The sequence below is a fragment of the Peromyscus maniculatus genome, chromosome 3 (genome assembly GCF_049852395.1).
Source record: "Peromyscus maniculatus bairdii isolate BWxNUB_F1_BW_parent chromosome 3, HU_Pman_BW_mat_3.1, whole genome shotgun sequence".
NCBI lineage: Eukaryota > Metazoa > Chordata > Mammalia > Rodentia > Cricetidae > Peromyscus > Peromyscus maniculatus.
Window position 1 is genome coordinate 54211638 of NC_134854.1, and position 22298 is coordinate 54233935.

The following is a 22298-nucleotide window of genomic DNA, read 5'->3' on the forward strand; positions in this document are numbered from 1 at the left end:
TATTTCTGCCTCTAAGTTAGTCATGCCGTTTCTAGAACTGAGTTTGGTATTAGCGATTTGTTTAGTAATTCCGTGGTGCTAGGAACTCCACATGGGGATTTGGGCATGCCCAGCAGGTGATTTACCATTGAGCTATATCCAAGATACCTCCTTATTTTATTTTTTTCTTGAGAGAGGGTCTTACACATTGCCTAGGCTAGTCTCACTCGCCATCTTCCTTCCTCAGCCTCCCGAGGAGTTCAGAATTGTAGGCATGTGCCAGCAGGCCCAGTTACACTCACCTCTTTATGAAAACTTGTTACCTTGCAGTAGTGATGAGACTATCCTCACTGGTGTTAGTCTTATCTAATTATGAATGGCAGTTCTAATGTATGAATGGCGCGACACTAATGCCACTCACCATTCAGCTCTCTTATAAAGTGGAAACTAAAGTTAAACTATCTTATAGAGTCTTTTTATGTTAACATATTATTAATGGCTTCATCCTGGCATTTTTTTTAATTTTAATAACGTGATTTGTTATTGCTCGGGGATAGCGTGGAGATTATAATCAGTGTACCATCTTTTATTGGTGTGAACTCTGAGGGCAGCCATTTTGTTTTATCTAGCATAGCCCAACTCATTAATCTCTGTATTTCAGCTGCTCTGCTCTGTTGTGCATGTAGTTGGCAGTGTTCATTAAATGCACTGCTAGCATGCTGTTTTAAAAAATCACGACACTCATACAAGTATAAAGATGTGCCACTATTTTGCTGAGCTCTTGAATGAACCAGTGAGGTAATAAAGCTCCTTTATCAGAGAATAGGCCAAGGATTATATAGTTTATAGCAAGACTTTCTTTTCTAAGCTTGAGACAAAATTGGTTAGTATGCAATGGGGGAACTGAAGCCATCACTTTTAAAGTAGCTCTTCATGACATGTGTAGTTCCACTGTGAAAGTCATAGCTGAAAACGGGAGAACAATGGAACATGGGTCTCTGTGACATCATAAAGATTTGTAAGTTTCTTTTTGCTATCTTTGAGTTTGGAGCTGTTTGTCTAAAATATAATATAGCTATATTCAAAGCATTATTTCTCCTAGAACAAAGATTAAGTGGGACATGTGATTCTAGTGTGCAAGTGTGTACTTTCTGCCTAAATTTATATTAGACACTAAGTCCACGCATAATTATGTTTTCATAGTGAATCATTAAAGAGAATTTAGGAACAGTTAAGAAAACACTATGAATTTCCAAAATGATGGTATGGAGGGTTGTCTTCTAATGAGTGTCTGCATGGGCCATAGGCAAAGTTCTGGTCTTCATATGTATTGCAGTTTAAGCTGTAAATGGTCCTGTGAGGTGGGTATCATTATCTCATTTTGAAAATCAGATGAATAAGTCTCTGTGAAGTAATGCAGTTTAATCAAGGTTCTGCAGTCTGTCTGAGCCAGCATTGAAATTTAGTCTGTTTCTGAGTTTTGTATTCTCTCTGATGCTGTGTTATATTACCCCTTAAATAGCCTTAAATTCTCCTAAATTTTAAAATACATGTCTAGATAAACATGTAGATGAATGGGTCCCAATTTGCTTATATAATAGTTCATGCACAAAGCGGTCTTTTTCCTATTAAGGGGTTGGCCATTTTGAAACCACTTGAAGTAAGTTGGCTTTTTGTTTCCTGATTGCTAGATTAAGCATGTGTTTTAAGTATTCTGACCTTTCCAGCCTCCTCCTGTAAGTGCCTTCTTGGTGACTTATTGTCTTTCTTTTCTCTCTTCTGGTCCCCAATGTGTCTGTAGGTGGGCTGGATCCTCTCCATCCTGGATGAGCTTCAGCTGAGTCCACAGCCTCCTGTGGGGGTCCTTCCATTGGGGACTGGGAATGACCTGGCTCGGACACTCAACTGGGGAGGGGTAAGAAGTGGAGGTGGCTGCCCCTGCAATGGAGGAGCAAACCGTACTCCCAGGTCACTCTGTGCTCACTGCTAGAAGCAGTAAGCCACGGCAGTCCAGGGACAAGTTAGACTTGGGACTTGAACTGCCTGTTTACTTGTAGCTTCTTCAGTTTAGACTTAGAATCAGCCAGGGAGGGGGAGGTTGGGTATGAGACAAACACATGGTTTGTACACAGACAGCATGATTGTTGAGGTATCCACTGGGACATCCTGGGTGGGTTGGCCTCAAGTGGTCATGTGAAACAATCTTGCAAATTTGCATTCATCCTGACCCTTAGCCCTGGCCATAATTGCAAATCTGGTTTAGATTTCAGACCTATTGCTTGAGACAGGCCCTACTTTTTTTGAACATGGAGATTTTCTGATGGTTGTTATTGTAGCTTGGATGATACTATTGCCCTTCCCATGCTGGACCATTCTCTGGAAGTTGTGAGGGAAGTCCCCTCCTGTCACTAACTGGCCATTTTATATGTCTGTTTATCTTAGTGTACTAAGATTTAGAAGCCACATGATACTAACATGCCTAACCCAGGAACTATTGGCATAAAGGCTGCTGGGGCAGGAATTTTTCTTCAGTGACACAGTCCCTGGTAAACAGCTCAGGCTCCAGTTAATAACCTCACGTCCATGATCATCCAAGAAATTCTAATTAAACTCAATGGACCATTAAAAAAAGACATGAAAATTGGCAAAGGGCTTGGGGAGAAGAGGTCAGAGGGAGTGAAAGGGGAAGAGCAGAGGGAAGTAGGGGGTGAGTATGATCAAAATGCATTTTATACATGTATGCGATTGTGGGAGAATACATTAAAATATTTTAAAAAGATACTAACATGTCTGCTTGCCAACTTCCTAGACCCTCTTACCAGGTCATTTCCTGGCCTCCGTTTTTTAGGGCAGTGACTTTCAGATTCATAGCAGACATTGATCCAGCTTGTAGCAGAATGAATCTATTGAAGTATTGTTTGTTGTTATATTTTTCTTTACTTCCCCCCCCCCCTTTTTTAAGTAGCTGAAATAAAACCAAGGGCACTTAAATGAAACAACTCAACTCTCACTCATGTCAGTTGCTCCTATCCAAATCCAGTGCGTGACCGCCTTGACTAATCATGCCGTCACTAACAGCTCTCTGGGAGAACGCTGCTCTCATCAGCCCTGCTCCTCGGGCTGACTTGCCTCAGGCCTCAGATTGGTGGCCTCCCAACACAAGATCAAGGACTGGTGAATGAGAGAGGACCTTCAGTCTTCCTTTGTGCTCCCTCCCTTTCCCACACACACTTGTGTGTGACCCCAAATTCCAACAATGAAAGAAGAGGGAATCTTGCTGTTCACTCCAGTAAAAGCACCAATCCGGCACACGACCACTAGTTGTTGGGCAGGTTGTTCCTCAGCTCAGATCAGGCAAAACTGGTGCTTATGTGCGCTTTCTTTTAAGCATTATCTTTAACGTACCAAGAAGGGGAAACACAGTTCACTCTTCCAGCCTTTATGATTTAAAACCAGCAGGACTATGGCCGCCTCTGCCTTGCCTTGCTGTGGCATTGACTGTGGCTTTCTGATCCAGACAGTGAGGGTCTGTGCTCTGATTCCGTCCTCAGGGCTACACCGATGAGCCTGTTTCTAAGATCCTGTGCCAGGTCGAAGATGGCACCATTGTACAGTTGGACCGCTGGAACCTTCATGTGGAGAGAAACCCGGACTTGCCCCCTGAAGAACTTGAAGATGGCGTGTGTAAGGTTAGACAGTTCCTCCTTTGAGGGCTGGAGAGGTAGTAGGCAGCTAGGCACACTCACTGGTCCTGCAGAGGCACTGGAGTTCAGTTCCCAGCACTTGTGTTGGGTGACTCACAGTTGCCTGAAACTCCAGCTCCAGGGGATCTGACACCCTCTTCTGACCTCTGTAGACACTTGCATATATGTGCACTCACACATATGTATACAAATAAATAAAAATAGCAAGAGATAGAGGGGGTGGAGGGGAAGAGATATTCTTTTTCTGCTGATGGAGCACTGGGCAGTGACATGAGCAATAAGACACACATTCCTCAAGACACACTCGTGGCTTCTGCCTTCTAAAAGATAACAGGATAGCTTTGGGACTCTGGCTCTTAAGGTTTCAAGTATACTGTCACCACCTCCCTCCCTGTTCCTGCTCCACAGACCCTTCAGGATTCAGATATTATTCTTATTCCAGAGCTCAGGGACCTGTTCTCTGTCTTCAGCTCCACACTGGGAAAGCATGTAAACATTTGTTAATCTCTTGAGCTAGATACAAACAGCGTATGAGAAGATGGAGTATATGTATGTGCCCAAGCATTAGGTACACGATCTTCCAGCAGGAGGAAACCCTCAGACCTTGCTGGCCTGACATTAAACCTCCCTTTTGTGTAGCCAGTTGCCTCATCTGCTTGGGACTTGAAATGGTCTAAATAAGTATGTCTTGGGATTTTTCTTTGGTGACTGAGCATTTATGGTAAAGACAACCTAAGCCAAACCAAGGCTATCATTGCAAGTAAACTACTGTGCAGCCTTACTTCAGCACCTGAATCTAAGTTCTGACCTGCATCTCCGATTAACTTGGTATGTGACTGAGTAGACAGGCCCTCCATGTAACTTCTTGCTTTTCTTCTGTGATAATGTGCCCTCCATTGCGTAGGCTTAAGAGTCTCCTGGTACACTTGTTAGAATGAAGATTATGTCTCTCTCTAGAGATTTGAAATAAGTTAATGTAGGGGTAAGGCCCCTGCACCTGCACTTCAAGTAAAATCCTTGCTAGTTTGGATCCATCCATTGAGCCCAAGTTATTGTTCACCACAGTCCTGAATGATTATGTTAGACACTCAAGCGTCTTGTTTGGCTTAAACATCTCTCCTCATCTCCACTGTTTTCCACCTAAACTCCACTCCTGAAATTAATAAATCTTCTATTAGACATCAGGATTGCTCACATGAAGTTGAGTTCACAATTGAACATTGTTTAAACATAAACACATGTGATACTTTTAACTGTTTATTTGACTTAATTGAGATTGGATAGAAAAACCATCAAAGTAGAAGGAAGGGGGGCTTTCTACTGAAATGGAAAAATTTAGGCCATTCTGCTAAATGTGGACTGGCAAGGCCTACAATTGAACTCTTTCCCCAAAAGCTTGAGAAATGGAAAGACATCTTGATGCAGCCAGAGAACGCCAATCCAGATAATTAAAGGGCTTTGGGAATGGGGTTTGGGGATCTGTAGAAAATTGGGGCACATTTTCCTGGAAAATGTGAATATCTTTAAAACAGACTAAATTGGAATATTGCTTAGGGAATTGTGACCAGATGTTTTCCTTAGCTATCAGTGGCTGCTAAGACATGGGTTAGAATTGTAGCCAAAGTAATATAAATGGTAGAACGTTTCTGTGCTCTTGGCACGATCACCGTGCTGTCCTTACAGGGGCTGGGGTTTTGTTTAAGTGCAGGGACTGGACAGTCTCAAATATGAAGCCAAGAGACTTAGACATGGTTTTGGCATGGCTGTGTAGCTTGAGTTTTTCTCTACTCTGGGGTTTGTTGAAACCAATTCTAAGGGCCAATGCAACCCCTGACCCATCAAGGCTCAGTCTCAGGGGCTTCGATGCAGGGGTCATCCTTTCTTTTCATCCGAGACAGAAAGCAAGGCTGTCCTCCTCTGCTCTCTCTTTTAATGGGACAATATTTCTCCCTTTAGCTTACCAGGAGATCTTCCTGATCAGTTAGAAGTATGTGACACACTCTTAACAAATGACTTTGGAACTTTTAAGACTTCAACATTTACTTCTAATAACAAAAGGGTACAGTTCAGTTTGGGCCAGAAACCTGACAATTGTCTAGGGACATTGCCTCTTTTAATGAAGTATTTATCTTGCATCCTGAGCCATGGAAAGAAATGTGGGGGAAGTGTCCTTTCCTTTCTTGCACTTTATGTGTGCTTCTCTGGTTGTTCTAATATTGAACGGGAGCTTTCAGATGACAACATGTTTGCAATTTCAGTGGGGCCTCTCAGGCTTCACGGCCTTCCTTCTTGCTGGCTCACAAGGAAAGTCAGGGTCAGAGCACAGGAGAAAAAGCTAGAGCTAACATGTGCTCTCTATGGTTGGTGTGGTTGTCCTATTAAAGATACAGGTTCAACCAATTAAGCGGGAATCTGAATTATATGTCTTTATATATTTTTCATATATATATATATATATATATCACATTATATATGTATATATATGGCTGTTGCTTCCTTTTTCTATCAGCAATGACTGATACAAATCAAATTGACTCTCACTGCTTTATTTCTTATATGAGATTTGTGAAAACAAAACAAAAAAAACCTTAAAAATAGATTACATGTTTATTTTAGGCTGCAGTATTTATGTGTGGGATATAAAACTCTTGAAAAGGGGCACATCCACTGATTAGGGAAATTGGACTGGATCTAGCAATATGTAATATATATATATATATATATATATATATATATATATATATATATATTATATAATTCACGGAATCAATCTCTCTTTCACAAGATTATTACAAGTGAGCGCCCCCCAGCTTCTGTCACTGCACTGTGCACAAGAATGGCTCTTGCTTAGCCATTTGTGCTGGGTCCCTTGTTTCCTTATGATTTATGAGTTGTGAGATTTCTTGATCTGAGCTTTCACTAATGAGTTAATTCAGGAGCCCCTGTGTCTTATTTATAAACACGCTCTACGGCGAGATAGGACTGATCAGTCCCACAGGCTGCCCCAGAGATAGGGTCTGGCCTTGGGGTCTAAGTTGGTGTCTTCTACTTGGCTGTGAACAATGTCACCTTCATATTCTTCTATCTTGCAGCTTCCTCTGAATGTCTTCAACAATTACTTCAGCCTCGGATTTGATGCCCACGTCACTCTGGAGTTCCACGAATCCCGAGGTGAGGACATGTCCCATTTCTGTCTCCCTGGGAGGAAGCTTCCAGCCATGTTCTACCCATTCCCCTTTGCCTGCACATCACCTGCATGCCTGCACTATGTCCTCTTGCTCTCCTTCATGATGACCCTGGGAGCTGGACCAGAGTGGAGCTTGCTGTAAATAGGGACCTCAGACCTAGCTGTCTATAAGCTCAAGGGTGGGGACAGAGGTCCACTCCAAGTCATGGGATGTTAATCTTTAAGTTTGACTCTTATACTGTGTTCTGAGGATCCAAACCAGGGCTTTGCACATGATAGGCGAGTTCCCTACCACTAACATCCCTCTCCCACTTTGAATGGAAATTCTTTTATATATATATTAATTTCTTAATAAGGAAAAAGAATATATATATATATATATATAAAGAATATTATATATTCTTTTTCCTTATTAAGAAATTTTCTACTCACTCCACATACCATGCACAGATCCCCCTCCTCCTTCCCACACCCCCTCAGCCCTTCTTCCCAAGCTACCCCGTATCCCCACATCCCCAAAATCGAAGTCTCCCAGAGGATCTGTTGAATGGAAATTCTGAAGGAAATAAAATTCTTGGATAAAGATTTCTTTACTAACTAGGATGCACTTAGCTTCCTTCACAAGCCACCAGAGGTTCAAGTTTAATATGTATATCAGAGCCTTTGCAATGTGATAGGGAAGAGGAAGAGGAAAGAAACAGCCATGTCGATACAACAGAGGGAATATGGGACTTTTCGTTTGAGAGGAAGGAGTGTGATGGTGGTGAGGTAGCGGGGAAGGTTCTGGGACCTTCACTGGGTGAGGCAAGTGGGAATGAGGCTGTAGTAACTCCCTGTATGAGAAGATGTGGGCCCAAGACTCTGGGAGAACAAGTTTTGAAAGCCAGTAAGATCATTGGCAGCTGATGGCTGCTGTGGAAGGGAGAGTACTTTCTTTGGGGTTGTGGTCCCTGGTAGGTTGGGCAAGACACAGTGGACAGTTCCACATCCATGTGCAGACTAATTACTAATTGGACTCAGTGGATTACACATAAACTTGAGAGATGTGCTGGGAGGGCCTAGGGACTGCAAAGTGGGGGAGTGGAGGTGGGCACAGGCATGATACATTGTATACACACATGAATTTTCAAAGGATAAAAGTATTTGAAAAATTAAAACAATATTATATATCATAAAAAACAAATTTAGATATACGTGAGAAAAGGATGAAAAAGTAAAATATTTCATTTTTTTCTCATTCAGAACAAAGAAAATTTAGGATATAGGTTGTCACGATCTCTTTCTGCCCCCCACTTCTCTCTTTCTCTCTCTCCCTCCTCCTCCCTCCTTCCCTCCATCTCTCCATCTCTTGCACTCTGTCTATGGGTGTATACTCCATGGCTCTGCCTTTATCCTCGATCTATAGGTGTGTTGGTGCCTAGTTCCCCGTGAATGTGTTTAGATGTAACTGCGACATAGTTATGTAAGGTCTCAAACTTGGGAGATGAAAGTCAAAGTCATTAGAGAGGAACTGATGCCTTCTTTTCCTGCGGGCTCTGCAGGGCTCGGGTGGTTTCAAAACCCCAAACTTGAGACACAGAGTACTGAAAACCAGAACCCCAAACTTCAGATTGTGGTTACCAGGCAAAGCAAAATCTAACTCTTACACACTAGACATCCACCGTGGAGCACTAAGGTTCAGATTATTAGAATTAAAAATATAGCTGAAGCACAGCCCTGTGAAGCCCTCACGGGGCCCAGCAAGTCTGGTCCTTCAGGCTTCACTAAGGCGATTAGGAGAAAGTGTCCGTGGAGTTGAATTCTGCATCAAGGAAGAACATCAGTACCAGGTGAAGAAGGAACTGTCCTTTGTGCTTCCTCTCTGAAAGGCTAGAAAATCACAGGCAGAATGGATGGGAAAAAAAAAAAAAACTTTAAATGTTCCAAGTTGGAAATATCTCCAAACTGGCACATTCTGCCACCACCTAGTCATGGGAAAGAGTTATTCAAGGGCCCTATGTGGGGCCTCTGTTTGCGACATGCTTTTCTTCCCGTGTTTAAAGTGAGTTTATTTGGCCAGTAAACAGTAAGCATTTTCTGGTTCCTAGCATATTTCTCTTTATTTCCTTATCTTTAAGGTCTTATGCATCTGGACTTCTTAATAATAAGATTCCTGAATTTCTTAACAATATCTCTAAAGTGACATAGTATCACAAATACAAGAATTTCCAAAATCAGGCATCTTGGTGTGAGGAGACATAATTGAGTAAGTGGCCCTGAGTAAGCTCATTCAAGAGAACCTGATTTGGGGCCTAGTAATTCTGAAAGTTGTTCTAATAATATACACCTTTGCACTAAGGAGGAATTTTTATGCATCAGAATGAGGAGAACACAGAAAGACACCACAGTACAAAGGAATGTGGTTTACAAAAGAATTTTGGGAAAGGAGACCAACTGACTAATAGATGCCAAATTCCAAGCATTATCCTTGGAAGTTTATTGATAAGGCTTAGTGTTTTATTTTATTTTTTAAATATTTTTACTTATTCTTGACAGCATATATATATATATATATATATATGACACACCCACATATATATGTATATATGACACACATATGTCACACACACACACACACACACACACACACACACACACACAAACACGTCTTAAGCATATGTACCCCTCACTCTTCCCTCTCTCTCCCCCTGGACCGCCTGTGCCCAAAACATATCCTTCAATCCTTTCGTCTTCATGTCCCCTCTCTCCTCCTCACCCACTGAATCCTGATGAGTACTGGCCATGTGCACACAAGTGTGGGGCCATGCATGGATACGTGGACAGCTTTCCCTGGAACATACCTCCAAAGAAGATTCACTTTCCCTTTCTTAGCTGCCCATAGCTCCTCAGCTAGGATCAGGGATGTTGAAAGCTCCACCTGCTTGCAATTTGAGGCTTCAAGGCAAAAGTTGTATAATTGGCCGCAAAATACCTTAAGGGTGACTCAAAGTCTCATGAGAGCCATTGTGAAAAAAAAAATATGAATAATGTCATGAAAATATGTTACTCTAAGTGGGAATTATGCCAGCCCATCTACTTGTAATGGATAACACCTATCAATTGCAGGAAGGCAGAATTTTAAAAACGTAACTGTAGAGAGAAATTTTGGCATAGATGGGAAACATCCCATCAAATGGACAGTTCGTAGCATTTCTACTTACATAGTCTTTCTTTTAGAAGGGACAATTAAAATCACTTTAATTTCGGAACAGCTTATTAGAATTGTTGCTATGCAGATAGCTTTAGAATTATCAGTTGAAAGTCAGACAGGCAGTGGAGGAATTCTTAGTATTTTGTTTGACTTTTGGATAAAGGGGGTACATGTAATAGTCTGAGTCTTTAGATTTGATGAGATTGAAAGTATACCTCACTTGGTTGGAAATAGAGTGCTGATTCTTCCCAAAGTGGCCCGAGCATTCCTGGACGAATGCTTGCTACCTTTGCATCAGAAAGCAAACTGTTTGGGAGAGGATTTGGAGCTATAATGAGGTTGGTCATGTAATTTTCACTTGGAGTATTGCCTAGTACGCCATCATCAGTGCTGGGTTATCACAGTGCTTGAGGGAGTACATAGAAAATATCCCAATACATTAGTGTTCAGGCATGTTAACAGTGATTATAGCTGTCAGTGACAAACTCAGGTCTCATTTTACCAGCCGTGGGAATGAGATTGTCACTCTTTGGACATGGATATTAGACACATCAAACTTTTAGTTGGAGATCAGCTGCTTCCGTATCACTGCCTCATTAAAATTATGATTCAGAGGAGCTGAACCTTATGCACAAGGTCGGGAGATACACTTATGACTCTAGAGGCAGCTGCATTTAAATCAATTTAGAATTTACTACTTGCACTAAATATACAGAGGCATGCAGATAGTGTGACTCAAAGGACTGTGACTTCCATGGTTCATACCACAGAAAATTTCCTTTAAGAGCCTGTTATGTGCGGCAGTTTTGCTAAATTTCATCCTTGCTGAAGATGCTGCAAAAGGCCCCTGGTTGAGGCACCAAAGCTTAGACAGCTTGTCCTAGAAAAGTCCTCACCATCTCAAAGCTTCCTTCTTGAATTTCTGTGTGAAAGGCATTCATCATTTCAGTGTGCTCCTGTAAGATGTGGTCATCACACCACTACACAGGCAGAAGGACTGATAAAAACACTGGTGTTTGTGTGCTGATTTGATTCAACCGATCTTAACCCTCACTGCCTGAGATGCCATCGTTTTTAAAAGAAAAAGAAATCAGCTCACACCTAAAGGTGGTGTGACAGTGAGCCCGGGTACATGCCAAAACACTTCCAATGATGTCTTACATTTCATTTTCTGACCTGCCTCCTCCTCTTATTTATTTATTTTATTACCAGCTCACAGTCCAATGGTGTCAGAAAGTGTTTGTTATAGTACCAGAATGTTCCATTGGAGGATAAGGCCCACTGATTAAAATAAAAAAGTATCAATAGAAGGAATACATAGATTAGTTGTGCTAACAGGGTAATATGCATGGAAGATAAGGGAGAAATATGATAATAGATAAGAATGAATGCAGGTAAATGTATCAGGCGGGCAGGAAGACTACAAGAACACAGCTGCTTGTCCTCAGCATGAATTAGATGGAAAGAGAATGCACAATGAATGATTTTTCTACAGTGCTTGAAAAATGATACTGGGAAAAGCAGTATTTTAAAAGGTAAAGGGCATTTTTTAAATGTCCTCAATGGGAGTTGATATTGAAAAGAAGGAATTTTTTTTAAATTTTAGTATATAAAATTGGAATTACAAAGTGGTCGTGTAACTGTATGCATAGATTATGGCATTTCGTTTTGGATTTCTGGAGTAGTTAAATGGGAAAGATGCAAGAGTCAGAGGAAGGAATGAAGTGCTGTGGAACACGCCTTCTGGGCATGCATGCATGAGTGGTCATTGCATTCTTGAGCACATAGACTGGCACAAGATTGAGCCCATCTGCATCCCGTTATGAAGAGGAGAGAGACTCATAAGGCTCCACCCCTCCCTGAGGCAGTTGATGGTTGATGGGGGTGAGGGGGGGGAGACATTTTCTTCACTGGTGTAACCACCAGTAAGGTGTTCAGGGTCCTATAAACAAATCCTCACCCATGATCCTGTGAGAAACACCAATAAAACTCAAGCGCTCTCTCTCTCTCTCTCTCTCTCTCTCTCTCTCTCTCTCTCTCTCTCTCTCTCTCTCTCTCACACACACACACACACACACACACACACATACATACTCCCACACACACACACACACACACACACACACACATACACAGACACACACAGACACACATCTTTAAGAAAATTCACACAAGTAGAAGAGGGACTAGTTGGGAAGAGGAAGGTTCAGTGGAAGGGGAACATGGTAATGGAGGGTGAGTATGATCAAAATATATTACACACACTTATGAACATGTCATAATGAAGCTCATTTTTATCTATAACTAATAATAAAAATGTCAAAATTGAGTAAGTATCCAATGGAAAAAGTATGCCAGATGTGTGAGTTCCTCAGGGTGTTTATATCTAATATTTTGGGACTGTGCTGTAATACTTATACTTGCTAATGCCTTCCTCATGCGCCTCAGGCAAACTACATTTGGTTATGAGCTCGTCAAGAACTCAAAACTAGAGCAAAGGAGGCGTGTGATATGGATGGGCAAACTGAATCTATATATGTGTGCTTAGATACTGGTAATGATTGTGAGCTGAAAAACTCTAGTGTGTAGGGCCTTACTTGCCAAGGAACCGATTGGAAAACTGTTTGTGTAGATAGTGTGAGTGCCGTGATCCAGTTCTGAACGGTCAGGATGATTTTCTCTTATGCACATGCATCTGGGCTCACGTCACTCCACCTTGAGTGTGAACTGATTCCCTTTTCAGTGTGTCATCAAAGGCAGGTTGGAGGTAAGGTCAGTCGAATCCAATTATACATAGACATAGAGCAGGTTTTAACCAGTCCTTGTCCATTTTTAGGTAGTGAAAGTGAAGGGAGACTAAGGCTCTTTATGTTTAACAACTCTAGATTCGATGCTTTCTTTAGGATCAGTAGGATTGCATTGTATTATTTATGAAATGTAAGTAACAAATGTACTGACATTTTCAATTACTTATTTCACATTTTGATGAGAAAAGATAGCTTGTCTTTTTTGGGGTTTTCAAGACAGAATTTCTCTGTGTAGCATCCCTGGCTGTCCTGGAACTTGCTCTGTAGACCAGGCTGGCCTTGAACTCACAGAGATCTGCCTGTCTCTGCCTCCTGAGTTCTGGGATTAAAGGTGAGCACCACCAGGCTCGGCTGCTTATCTCTTATTCTATATACTGAATTTAAAAACAAAGCAACAGCAACAAAACAAAACAAAAAAACTGCATGGGGGCTGGAGAGAGGATGGCTCAGTGGTTAAGAGTGCTTACTTCTCTTGCTGAAGACCTGGGCTTCCTTTCTAGCATCTACATTGAGCAGCTCACAGTCACCTAAAAAAAAAAAAAAAACAGTTCCAGGGGAATCAGGTAGCCTCTTTTTACCTCCACAGGCAAGTGCTCACACACGCTGTACATGAACTCACATAAGTGTACACATAAACTAAACAAACAAATATTCCTAAAGCTTCTAAGTTTTGTCTGAAATATTGTCTAAAAACATCTCACTGCCTTTTTAAAAGCATTGTTGAACAACAGCTCTCTTCTTTTGCACTTGAAATTAATATAATTACAGTGTTTTTTCCTTTTCCTTTCTCCAAACCCTCCTGTAAACCTGTTCCCACTCTCCTGGAAGTCCATGGCAGAATTCTACATGAAATGGTTTTGTGATTCTGTTTTCATGTGTTATTTTAGAGAGGAATCTGTTTGTAACCTGGGAAGCTTTTCACCAATGAGTTGTGGCCAAAAATCTTTACAAATTTGTAAGTTTAGATTATCAGACTGCTGGTCTTTGCATTATAATAATTAGATATAAATGGAATATCTGAGGAGGTAAGCCAGTATACTTTCCATTTGCACCCTTTCATTAAATGGAACTACTAGGCCTTCTGAGGAGTGGGGTGATGTTGAGTGGCGATCGGTGACAGTAAAACAGTGTGACAATAACTCTCTGAACCATTAAACTACAGGTATGGGCTGTCTTCAAGCCTGCCGAGAAATAAGCATGTAGGAAATTTTGTTGAAAACTAACTCATCTTTGAGACACTTTGCAACTCTAAAGATTATTAAAAGTATGTGCTTTTGTTGGCTAGAAATTCAGATATGGTTTGTGTGTGTGGCTCTATGCTCTGTAAATGTTTGTATACCCAGCACTGTATGTCTGTATACAGAAAGCACCATGGACACCATGGGAATCACACTTCTGCACTCTCTGCTTTTTGATATAGATGCAATGTATGAAGGGCTACTAACGGCTAGAGCAGGAAGAGGGGTAAACACAAAACTTAGAAAGGATGAGTAAATGGTGCTAAATGCACTAGCATGTTTTCGTCAGACCCGCTCAAGACATGCAAGGTAACAGCTAGGCTGAAATAAGTGTTTACAGTGGACTGACAACTAAGCCTGCAAGACCAGTCCCAGAGAGAAGCAGAGTTTAAGGGTCCCCAGTCTGATGGCACATACCCTGCCTTTGTGCTGTATTTAAGTATTTAAGGATGGGACTAACATTTCTTTTTTTTTTTTTAATTTAATTTTATTTTACAATACAATTCAGTTCTACATATCAGCTACGGATTCCCTTGTTCTCCCCCCTCTCACCCCCCTCCCCTTCTCCCCAGCCCACCCCCCATTCCCACCTCCTCCAGGGCAAAGCTTCCCCCAAAGACTGAGATCAACCTGGTAGACTCAGTCCAGGCAGATCCAGTCCCCTCCTCCCAGGCCGAGCCAAGCGACCCTGCATAAGCCCCAGGTTTCAAACAGCCAACTCATGCAATGAGTACAGGACCTAGTCCCACTGCCTGGATGCCTCCCAAACAGATCAAGCCAATCAACTGTCTCACCCATTCAGAGCGCCTGATCCAGTTGGGGGCCCCTCAGCCGGCAACTTTTATAGCACGGTTTGCCCATCAGTTTGCGTCGGGACTAATATTTCTAATCGGCTTAATGGATTACACCTAGAACTCCATCAACATTATAAACAGATTATAATTAGATCCAAATCTAGATACTTTAGATAAAAGAGAAGGTTTGAGATAATCAGATTTAGACAAGATTTGGGATTAAGTTGATGGTATAGTGAACTGGGATCCTTGGGGACCTCTTAGGTACTAACTGCCTTTTTCAACTACGAGGAATGTGAGTCATGAGGGCTAGAAGGGGGAACTTGGGCAGTTTTGCCTCCCATGGCAGTTGTCACCTGGGGTCACACCTGTGTTTGTTGCCCAGTGTGACAGAAGAACTTTACTCATGTAAGCAAAGCTGACTTCAGTGTCAGAGGACACTCTTAGATGATCTGTGTGGTCCCAGTATAATCATGTGAACTCCTAAAAGCAGAAGTAGAGGACAGAAGGAGAAGTCAGAGAGATTCAGTATATGAGGATTTGATGTACTTGTGTTGACTGTGGCAGGGATCAGAACCCAAGAGCACAGGCAATGAATGAGCACTCCATTAGTGCGAGTGAGCGGCCTTCAGCAGCCACCAGAGGGTTCTGCAGCCTCCAGGGTGTGCATTCTACCAACAACCCAAATAACCAGAAAATGTTTCCCAGGACTCCTCACTGAGGGTGTCACAGTATGCCACCTTCCCAGACCCTCAGCAGGGGCTCCAGGGGAGCCCATTCCAGAATTCTGACCAGGAGAATTATAAGCAAATCGACAAATGGCGTTTGAATATTCCAAATTGGTCATGATTTCCTATGATAGGAACAGGAAACTGATGATGTCACATTGTAAACATGTAAATAATGAACTAGAAAGATAGTGAGTGGGTCTTGCTGTCTCACACCCACTTCTTGTGAAGAAGGAGAACAGATAACCCAGGCATTCAAACAGTGAATCCCAGATCCTTCTAGCAGAGGTGTCGATACTGTTAGCCTCTCATGTTTACCTCACATCACATAACAGACATAACTTCCTGAAGGAACAGCCCTTGAACTTTCTCATTGGCCCCTTCCCAAATCTTTATTCTCTCTTTCTTTCTTGATGGTGTGGAAGGTCGAGAGGGATGTCCACACTCTTGGTTCTTCTTAAAGGTCCATCAACTCCGTATGATGTGCATATGCACACTCAGCCATCCAGTCCTTCCTTCTTACAGGGATGGACATGACTGAGCCCTGCTGTTTGCATTTGCAGGCCATCCTCTGCCTCCTTGGCTCCCTCTGTGGCCTGGCCTTTCTGGGAGGTGACCCAGTTCCAGCAGTAGGCTCAGCTTCTTCTACTCTCGAGCTGAGCTGTCTTTCTGAGTCTCATCTTTGCTTACATAGAAGCTGCAAAAGAGGGAAACGAGACTAGGAATGTGGCGTAGATGTAGAGTGCTTACCCAGCAGCCTTTGGAAGTGCATTGTCCTGGGACTAGCAGGATTCCTCTTAAACCCTTAAGGTCAAGATGTATGAGCGACTCCCCATCTCTTCCTCTTATGTCTTTCTAACAGCTCTCTGAATGTTAGGTGTCTCGATGGACCTGTTAAAGTTTATTACTCCCAGCTAAATTACATCTGCGGTGACCATTTTCATCTAAGGTGTGAGTTAAGTCACTAAAAACTCAGTTTATTTCTCCATTTTATCCCATTTTGGTGGTCTTATGGGAAATAGTCTACCTTTGGAGAAAATGAATCTTCTTTTTGGTTTTATTAAAAAAATCGAGTTTCATAGAAAAACCACATAGAGTTGTGAATATTTCCAGACTGTAAGTTATAAAGCACATAAATGTTAGTGGCTGGTTGGTTTAGGATTCACTTAATAGCTGTGGGCATCAGTATATTGAGAAAGTTCTACACTAGAATTGTGGCTGGCTGACATTTCCTTTTTTTTTTTTTTAATAACTTGTTGGATAGGTAGACTGGAGTTTTCTGTTTTGTTTTTAAACTAGAGCTCATGTATTCAGACACAGTGCCAAAAAAAGAAAATTCTCATTTTACTTCTAGTTTTATAAAACAAGAAAGCTGATGCAACCAAAAAAGAAAGTGGAAGCCAGGCAAGTTGATTCTAAACAAGTGAGTAACCAAGAGACAGAGAAATGGCTCAGTGGTTAGGAGCCCTGGAGTTCAGCGCTCACATCATGTGGCTCACAATCATCTATAATTTCAGCTCCAGGGGATCTGACACCCTCTTCTGGCCTTTGTAGGTACACACACACACACACACACACACACACACACACACACACACACAGAGAGAGAGAGAGAGAGAGAGAGAGAGAGAGACATATACACACTAAATAAATAAATGAATAAATAAATATTAAAATAATAAAGTAAATCTTAAAAAGGGGTTAAAGTGTAACGGGGCAAGAGAAAGAGCAATTAATACCATTTTGTATTTTGTTTATTATTCCTCCTAACATTTTGCTCTGCTTTGTGTATAGGATCAGGGAATATTGTTGAATAGAAGAGAAGAACAGCATTTAGGAAAGCTCTGTGATTCCAAAACTACGTAGCTGAAGATAGCTGTTGAGAAGCAATCTGCAAACACTCCCTTCTCCTCTTAGTTGAGTTTCAATTCTTTCCCCAGTCTCTGTGTCACGTGCAATTATTAGTTGACTCTAAGAATCTCGAAAATAATCCAATAAGCATTGTGTAGGACTTTTACTCGAGGTCCTATATGCTTTATTAGGACCAGTCTGAGTGAGTGAACTCTTATGTTCCCTCATTTTGACAGGGAATGTTGAATGCTGTTTTTAGACAGTGTTAGGACTGGGAGAGCTTGCTTTAGTCATCTGGCTGTCTAGGGAGAAATGACTGGGAGGAAGACCGAGCCTAAGAAGAAACCACTGGTGGGTGGGTATAAAGCCAAAGGGCTCAGGTAGACCAGTAGATTGTGTAGTGAAACTCTGGAATTGCATCAGTGAGAAACATTTGAGGAAATTGTATTTCACATAGACATTTCTTAGCCCCTGAATTCCTGTGAAAATTCTCTGATATGGATTATTTCATCTCTTTGGCTCTTTGAGCTAAATAACAGAAGAGGCAAACTGAAAATTAAATCATTTTTCATACAGAACCTTTCTGTAATATGGTAAGTCTTTTCAGGAGCTTCCCCTGCCCCCTGCCCTTCCCTCCCTCTCTCTCCAACTCTTTGTCTCCCTCCCCACCTCCTTCTCTCCCTCCCTACCTTTTAAACTCTCATTCACTTCCATTTCTTCCAAGGCTTATCACACATAAGGGAGTGGGTTTGGAGTGTTCTCAAAATGTGAAAACAAATTTCTATTAATGCTTCTTCAAATCCATCCTGTTTAACTGCATTTTGAAGCTTTACACACAGTTTACAGAAGCCAAACCGTCATAGACGACAGTGAGAATAATCACATCCCCAGATCTCTTACTTTCTTTCCTGTCCATCCTTGTCCCAAATCCCTCTGATTCAAAACAAGTTAAAAAGAAAAGTCTCTAGTTTTAATGTTTGTGAGTGCACCTTGGGGAGCTTGTCAAACCACCATTCCTGGACCTCATACTCAGACAGGGGTAGGTGGGACCTAAAGATCAGCTTTACACATACACTCCCAATTTGCATCGGTGCTACTGGCTTGAGCTGACCTTCTTAGCACCAGATAGCTGGCTACACCTGTGTCACTGGGAACTGGAGCAACTGGCCTGGAACTGAGGGGATCGATCATAATAGCAGAGTTGGATCTAGTAGGTTTTCAGGGTAGAGGCCAGATGTGAAGAAAACAGAGCTGATCTTTCATAAGGGTCCTGTATATAACAAAACTGCCTCTCCTCTTTTACAGAAGCAAATCCAGAGAAATTCAATAGTCGTTTTCGAAATAAAATGTTCTATGCAGGCGTAAGTATACATTTCATTTTATAATCATTAATATTATTTAATGCCAATTCACTGAATACCAAAGAAACTAAGCACATCAAAATTAGCAATGGTAGACACTTCCATTTATGTTAATATATAGTTATTCTTTATAACCTTCACCAGGGAATGGAAGAGAGAGAATGTTTTTTAAATGAGTGGTCAGCAAAGGGGGTGTTGTTGACCATGATTGAATATTAAGCTCCTAAGATGCTACAAGAGTCAGTGACTTTTAGGGAGCAATATGAAACAGATATCAATGAAGAGATTGGGAAAAATGGATAGAAAAAAAACATAGCATTTTAGTTTGTTTCCTGTTTCTGAAATAATATATCTGGACAGAAAGCAATTTAAAGGAGAAAGTATTCATTTGACTTACAATTCTAGGTTACATTCTGTTACTGGGGGAGGTCAAGGTGGCAAGAAGTTGAAGCAGCTGGTCACCACACATCCACAATCAAGAGCAGAGAGCAAGGAATGAGTACATACTCACACACACACACACACACACACACACACACACACACACACACACACACACACTTACACTGATTCTCCACCCCTTTACAATCCAGGATTCTCTGCCCAGGGAAAGGTGCCACCCACACTGAGCCTGTCTTTCCACTAATCAAGACAACCCCTCACACCCTCAGCCATGAGTGCACAGGCCAACTTAATCTAGACAATCCCTCACTGAAATTCCTCTCCCAGACAGCAGGGCAGGGGTGGGGTGGGGTTTCTTTACTCTTCAGGGACATTCCTAGGAGTGAGTAGAGATGAAAACAGAAGACACTGAATGTATCAATAAGGTGTAGCTTAAATGGATAACACTGGGTAGGAGTTAAAATGCAAGGGGCAGTGTAGAGCATTCTTGGGGGAGGTTAAAGGTGATCTTAGCGTTGGATTCCCAGTGACTCTGGGTACCACCCACTTTTTCTGTATCCTCCTATAGTCTTAAATTTTATTATAGATTATGGTCTGAAAACACAGAATTTCACAGACACTACCCTATTTTACCTTGGGTTAAACCAAAGGAGAATTTGTTATATATATTTTTCATAGCGTGGAATCTCGAGGAACACTCTATCATATTAAAGCAAGGATTTGGTAGAAACCATGTAACAAAGACTTCTTTTCTCCCTTGTGGTGTAGGCAGCCTTTTCTGATTTCCTACAGAGAAGTTCTAGAGATCTATCCAAACACGTCAAAGTTGTCGTGAGTATTGACTGTATATGTTCATTTAATTTGCATGTGAATATGGGTGCTACCCCCCCCCCATGCCAGCTGATGTGCATATTAATCCCTGGACTGCAAATAGTTTACAAATCATGTAGGGGAGCTCATTTGACCATTTATATGTATTCTCACCATGTATCAGTCTCTCTCTTAGGTGCTAGAGTGAAATAAAGACTTTTTTTTTTTTAACTCCTGAGGAAATCTTGGAGTATACATAATCACTGGAGACTCATAGGCCCTTATTCGATCATAATACAGAACACTGGACAATCATAGACATTTGACATGAGGGCACAATATTCAACCCACTCACACACATACAAACACATTCTGACCAGGAATCTCTGCTTCATCTTTCAGTTTCAATTGTAATCCTACTTAGAATAGGATTCAGAAGATCTTCCCAGAAGAAAAGCCATGAGCTGGCTCTTCCAGTATAAACAAATGCTTAGCCAACAATTGTTCCAGATCTTTCTGAGGAGTCTCCATTTTAGAACAAACAATGATTTTATCCTGACTTTGCTCTCCAGCCTGGTCAAGGTTCCTCACACTGAGTGGATGTTTCCTGCTATTTCTTTTTAAGTCTCTAGCCCAGGTTATGTCTCCATTGGAGGCAAAAGAGAGATTAAATTATCTTTGTCTAGGTGGTACATTCTGATATATGATAAATCAGTTAAGAAAAACAAACTGTTTCTTATAATAACCAAGATTATGAAGAGATGAATATAGTTTGATTTGCATGGTTGTAAGGATGAAAATGAGGCTGGATGATAAAAAAAATACATCTATGGAGAAATATGGCAGGGACTCCATCTATCACCAGGCAGGTAATGAAACAGAACATGTGTGTGTTCCTGCATGTGTATGTGTACATATATATGAAAATAAATATATGATACTAGGTTATTGAGATTTAGACAATTGGTAGAGGAGAATGAGACAGTTAAAATGAAAAGCAGTTTTTAGCATTTAAGTGGCAGTCCTGTTCATGATATCCACATTTATGTTTACAAAATGAGATATATATGCTTCTAGATGGTTCTTCATAGTTTGTTGAGACAGTGCCTTTTGTAGCTCATTCTATCCTCCAACTTGCTATTTAGCTAAAATGGCCTTGAACTTCTGATCTGTTTCTCCACTTCCTATATATTGAGATTACAGCATGCACTGCCAAGTCCAGCAAACGTTTAAATAACATGCTAGCTGCTTCTTTATTAAATAAAAAAAGAGAAATGATCACTGAAAATAAAACAACTAAGGATTGTAATAGGATGATATTTTGTGGGGCACTGATGATGTTTCCAGTGTTAATAAACTAGTATATACAGTGCTCATGTAGTAGAAGTGACTTACTCTTTCTTTTTTTTTTTTTTTTGGCTTTTCGAGACAGGGTTTCTCTGTGTAGCTTTGCGCCTTTCCTGGAACTCACTTGGTAGTCCAGGCTGGCCTCGAACTCACAGAGATCCTCCTGGCTCTGCCTCCCAAGTGCTGGGATTAAAGGCGTGCGCCACCACCGCCCGGCTGACTTACTCTTTCTTATAGGACGCAAGGTTTGTTTTCAGAATGCTAGGCTGGACACAGTGGCTTCTGTTATTTGTCCCAACTATTTGGAAGGCTGAGCTGGAAGGGATGTAAATTCAAGGCCAGCAGCCAGCCTGGACAGCTTGGTTAGAACCAGTCTCAAAAGAGGAGGAAAAGGGGGAAAATTGCAGAAACCTGATAGGCAAACATTTGCAAAACTGCTTTTGCTGCTGTATCAGCATTAATAGGAGCCCTGCTTTGAAACACTTACGAATTTTTACTGTAGAGTTTCTAAGTCTTTGCATTGTAACCGTAGGAGTACATTGTATGATTTCAACTGCTTATCATAACACGAAGTCTGTAACCTCTAGCAAAATATGCTTGGAAGACGAATCCCTTAAATCAGCCAAGACAAGCGTTAAGTATTGCTGGTGTTAGCTAACTTGGGCATCCCTTTAGCGCATTTCAGCTCCTCTACAATGCAGTGTTGTTCGTGGTCCTGGAGTGAGGCACAGCCTCATGGTGGAAGAGATCAGAGTGAGGGGGGCAGAGCTGTTCATGTGGACGGGATTTGGGGTGGGGGGAGCAGAGCTACTCACCTCATGGTGGTGAGAAGGGAGGATGGGTAGAAGAAGAAGGAAAGGAAAAGAGAGGAGGGAGAAGAAGGATAGAGAGATGCTGACT

The 22298-nt window shown here is 41.5% G+C and overlaps 1 protein-coding gene across 5 annotated transcripts in view; it reads left to right on the forward strand.

The window, feature by feature from the left end:
• The window catches only part of Dgki (diacylglycerol kinase iota), a 452147-nt gene that overhangs the window by 254646 nt on the left and 175203 nt on the right, over nucleotides 1–22298 (forward strand). For all 5 annotated transcript variants that reach the window (XM_015989976.3, XM_015989977.3, XM_076566517.1 and 2 more), the window contains exons 13-17: nucleotides 1781–1894; nucleotides 3531–3668; nucleotides 6776–6854; nucleotides 18784–18839; nucleotides 20010–20072. In XM_015989976.3, the coding sequence (XP_015845462.1) occupies nucleotides 1781–1894; nucleotides 3531–3668; nucleotides 6776–6854; nucleotides 18784–18839; nucleotides 20010–20072 (450 nt within the window). The remainder of the gene's footprint in view (nucleotides 1–1780; nucleotides 1895–3530; nucleotides 3669–6775; nucleotides 6855–18783; nucleotides 18840–20009; nucleotides 20073–22298) is intronic.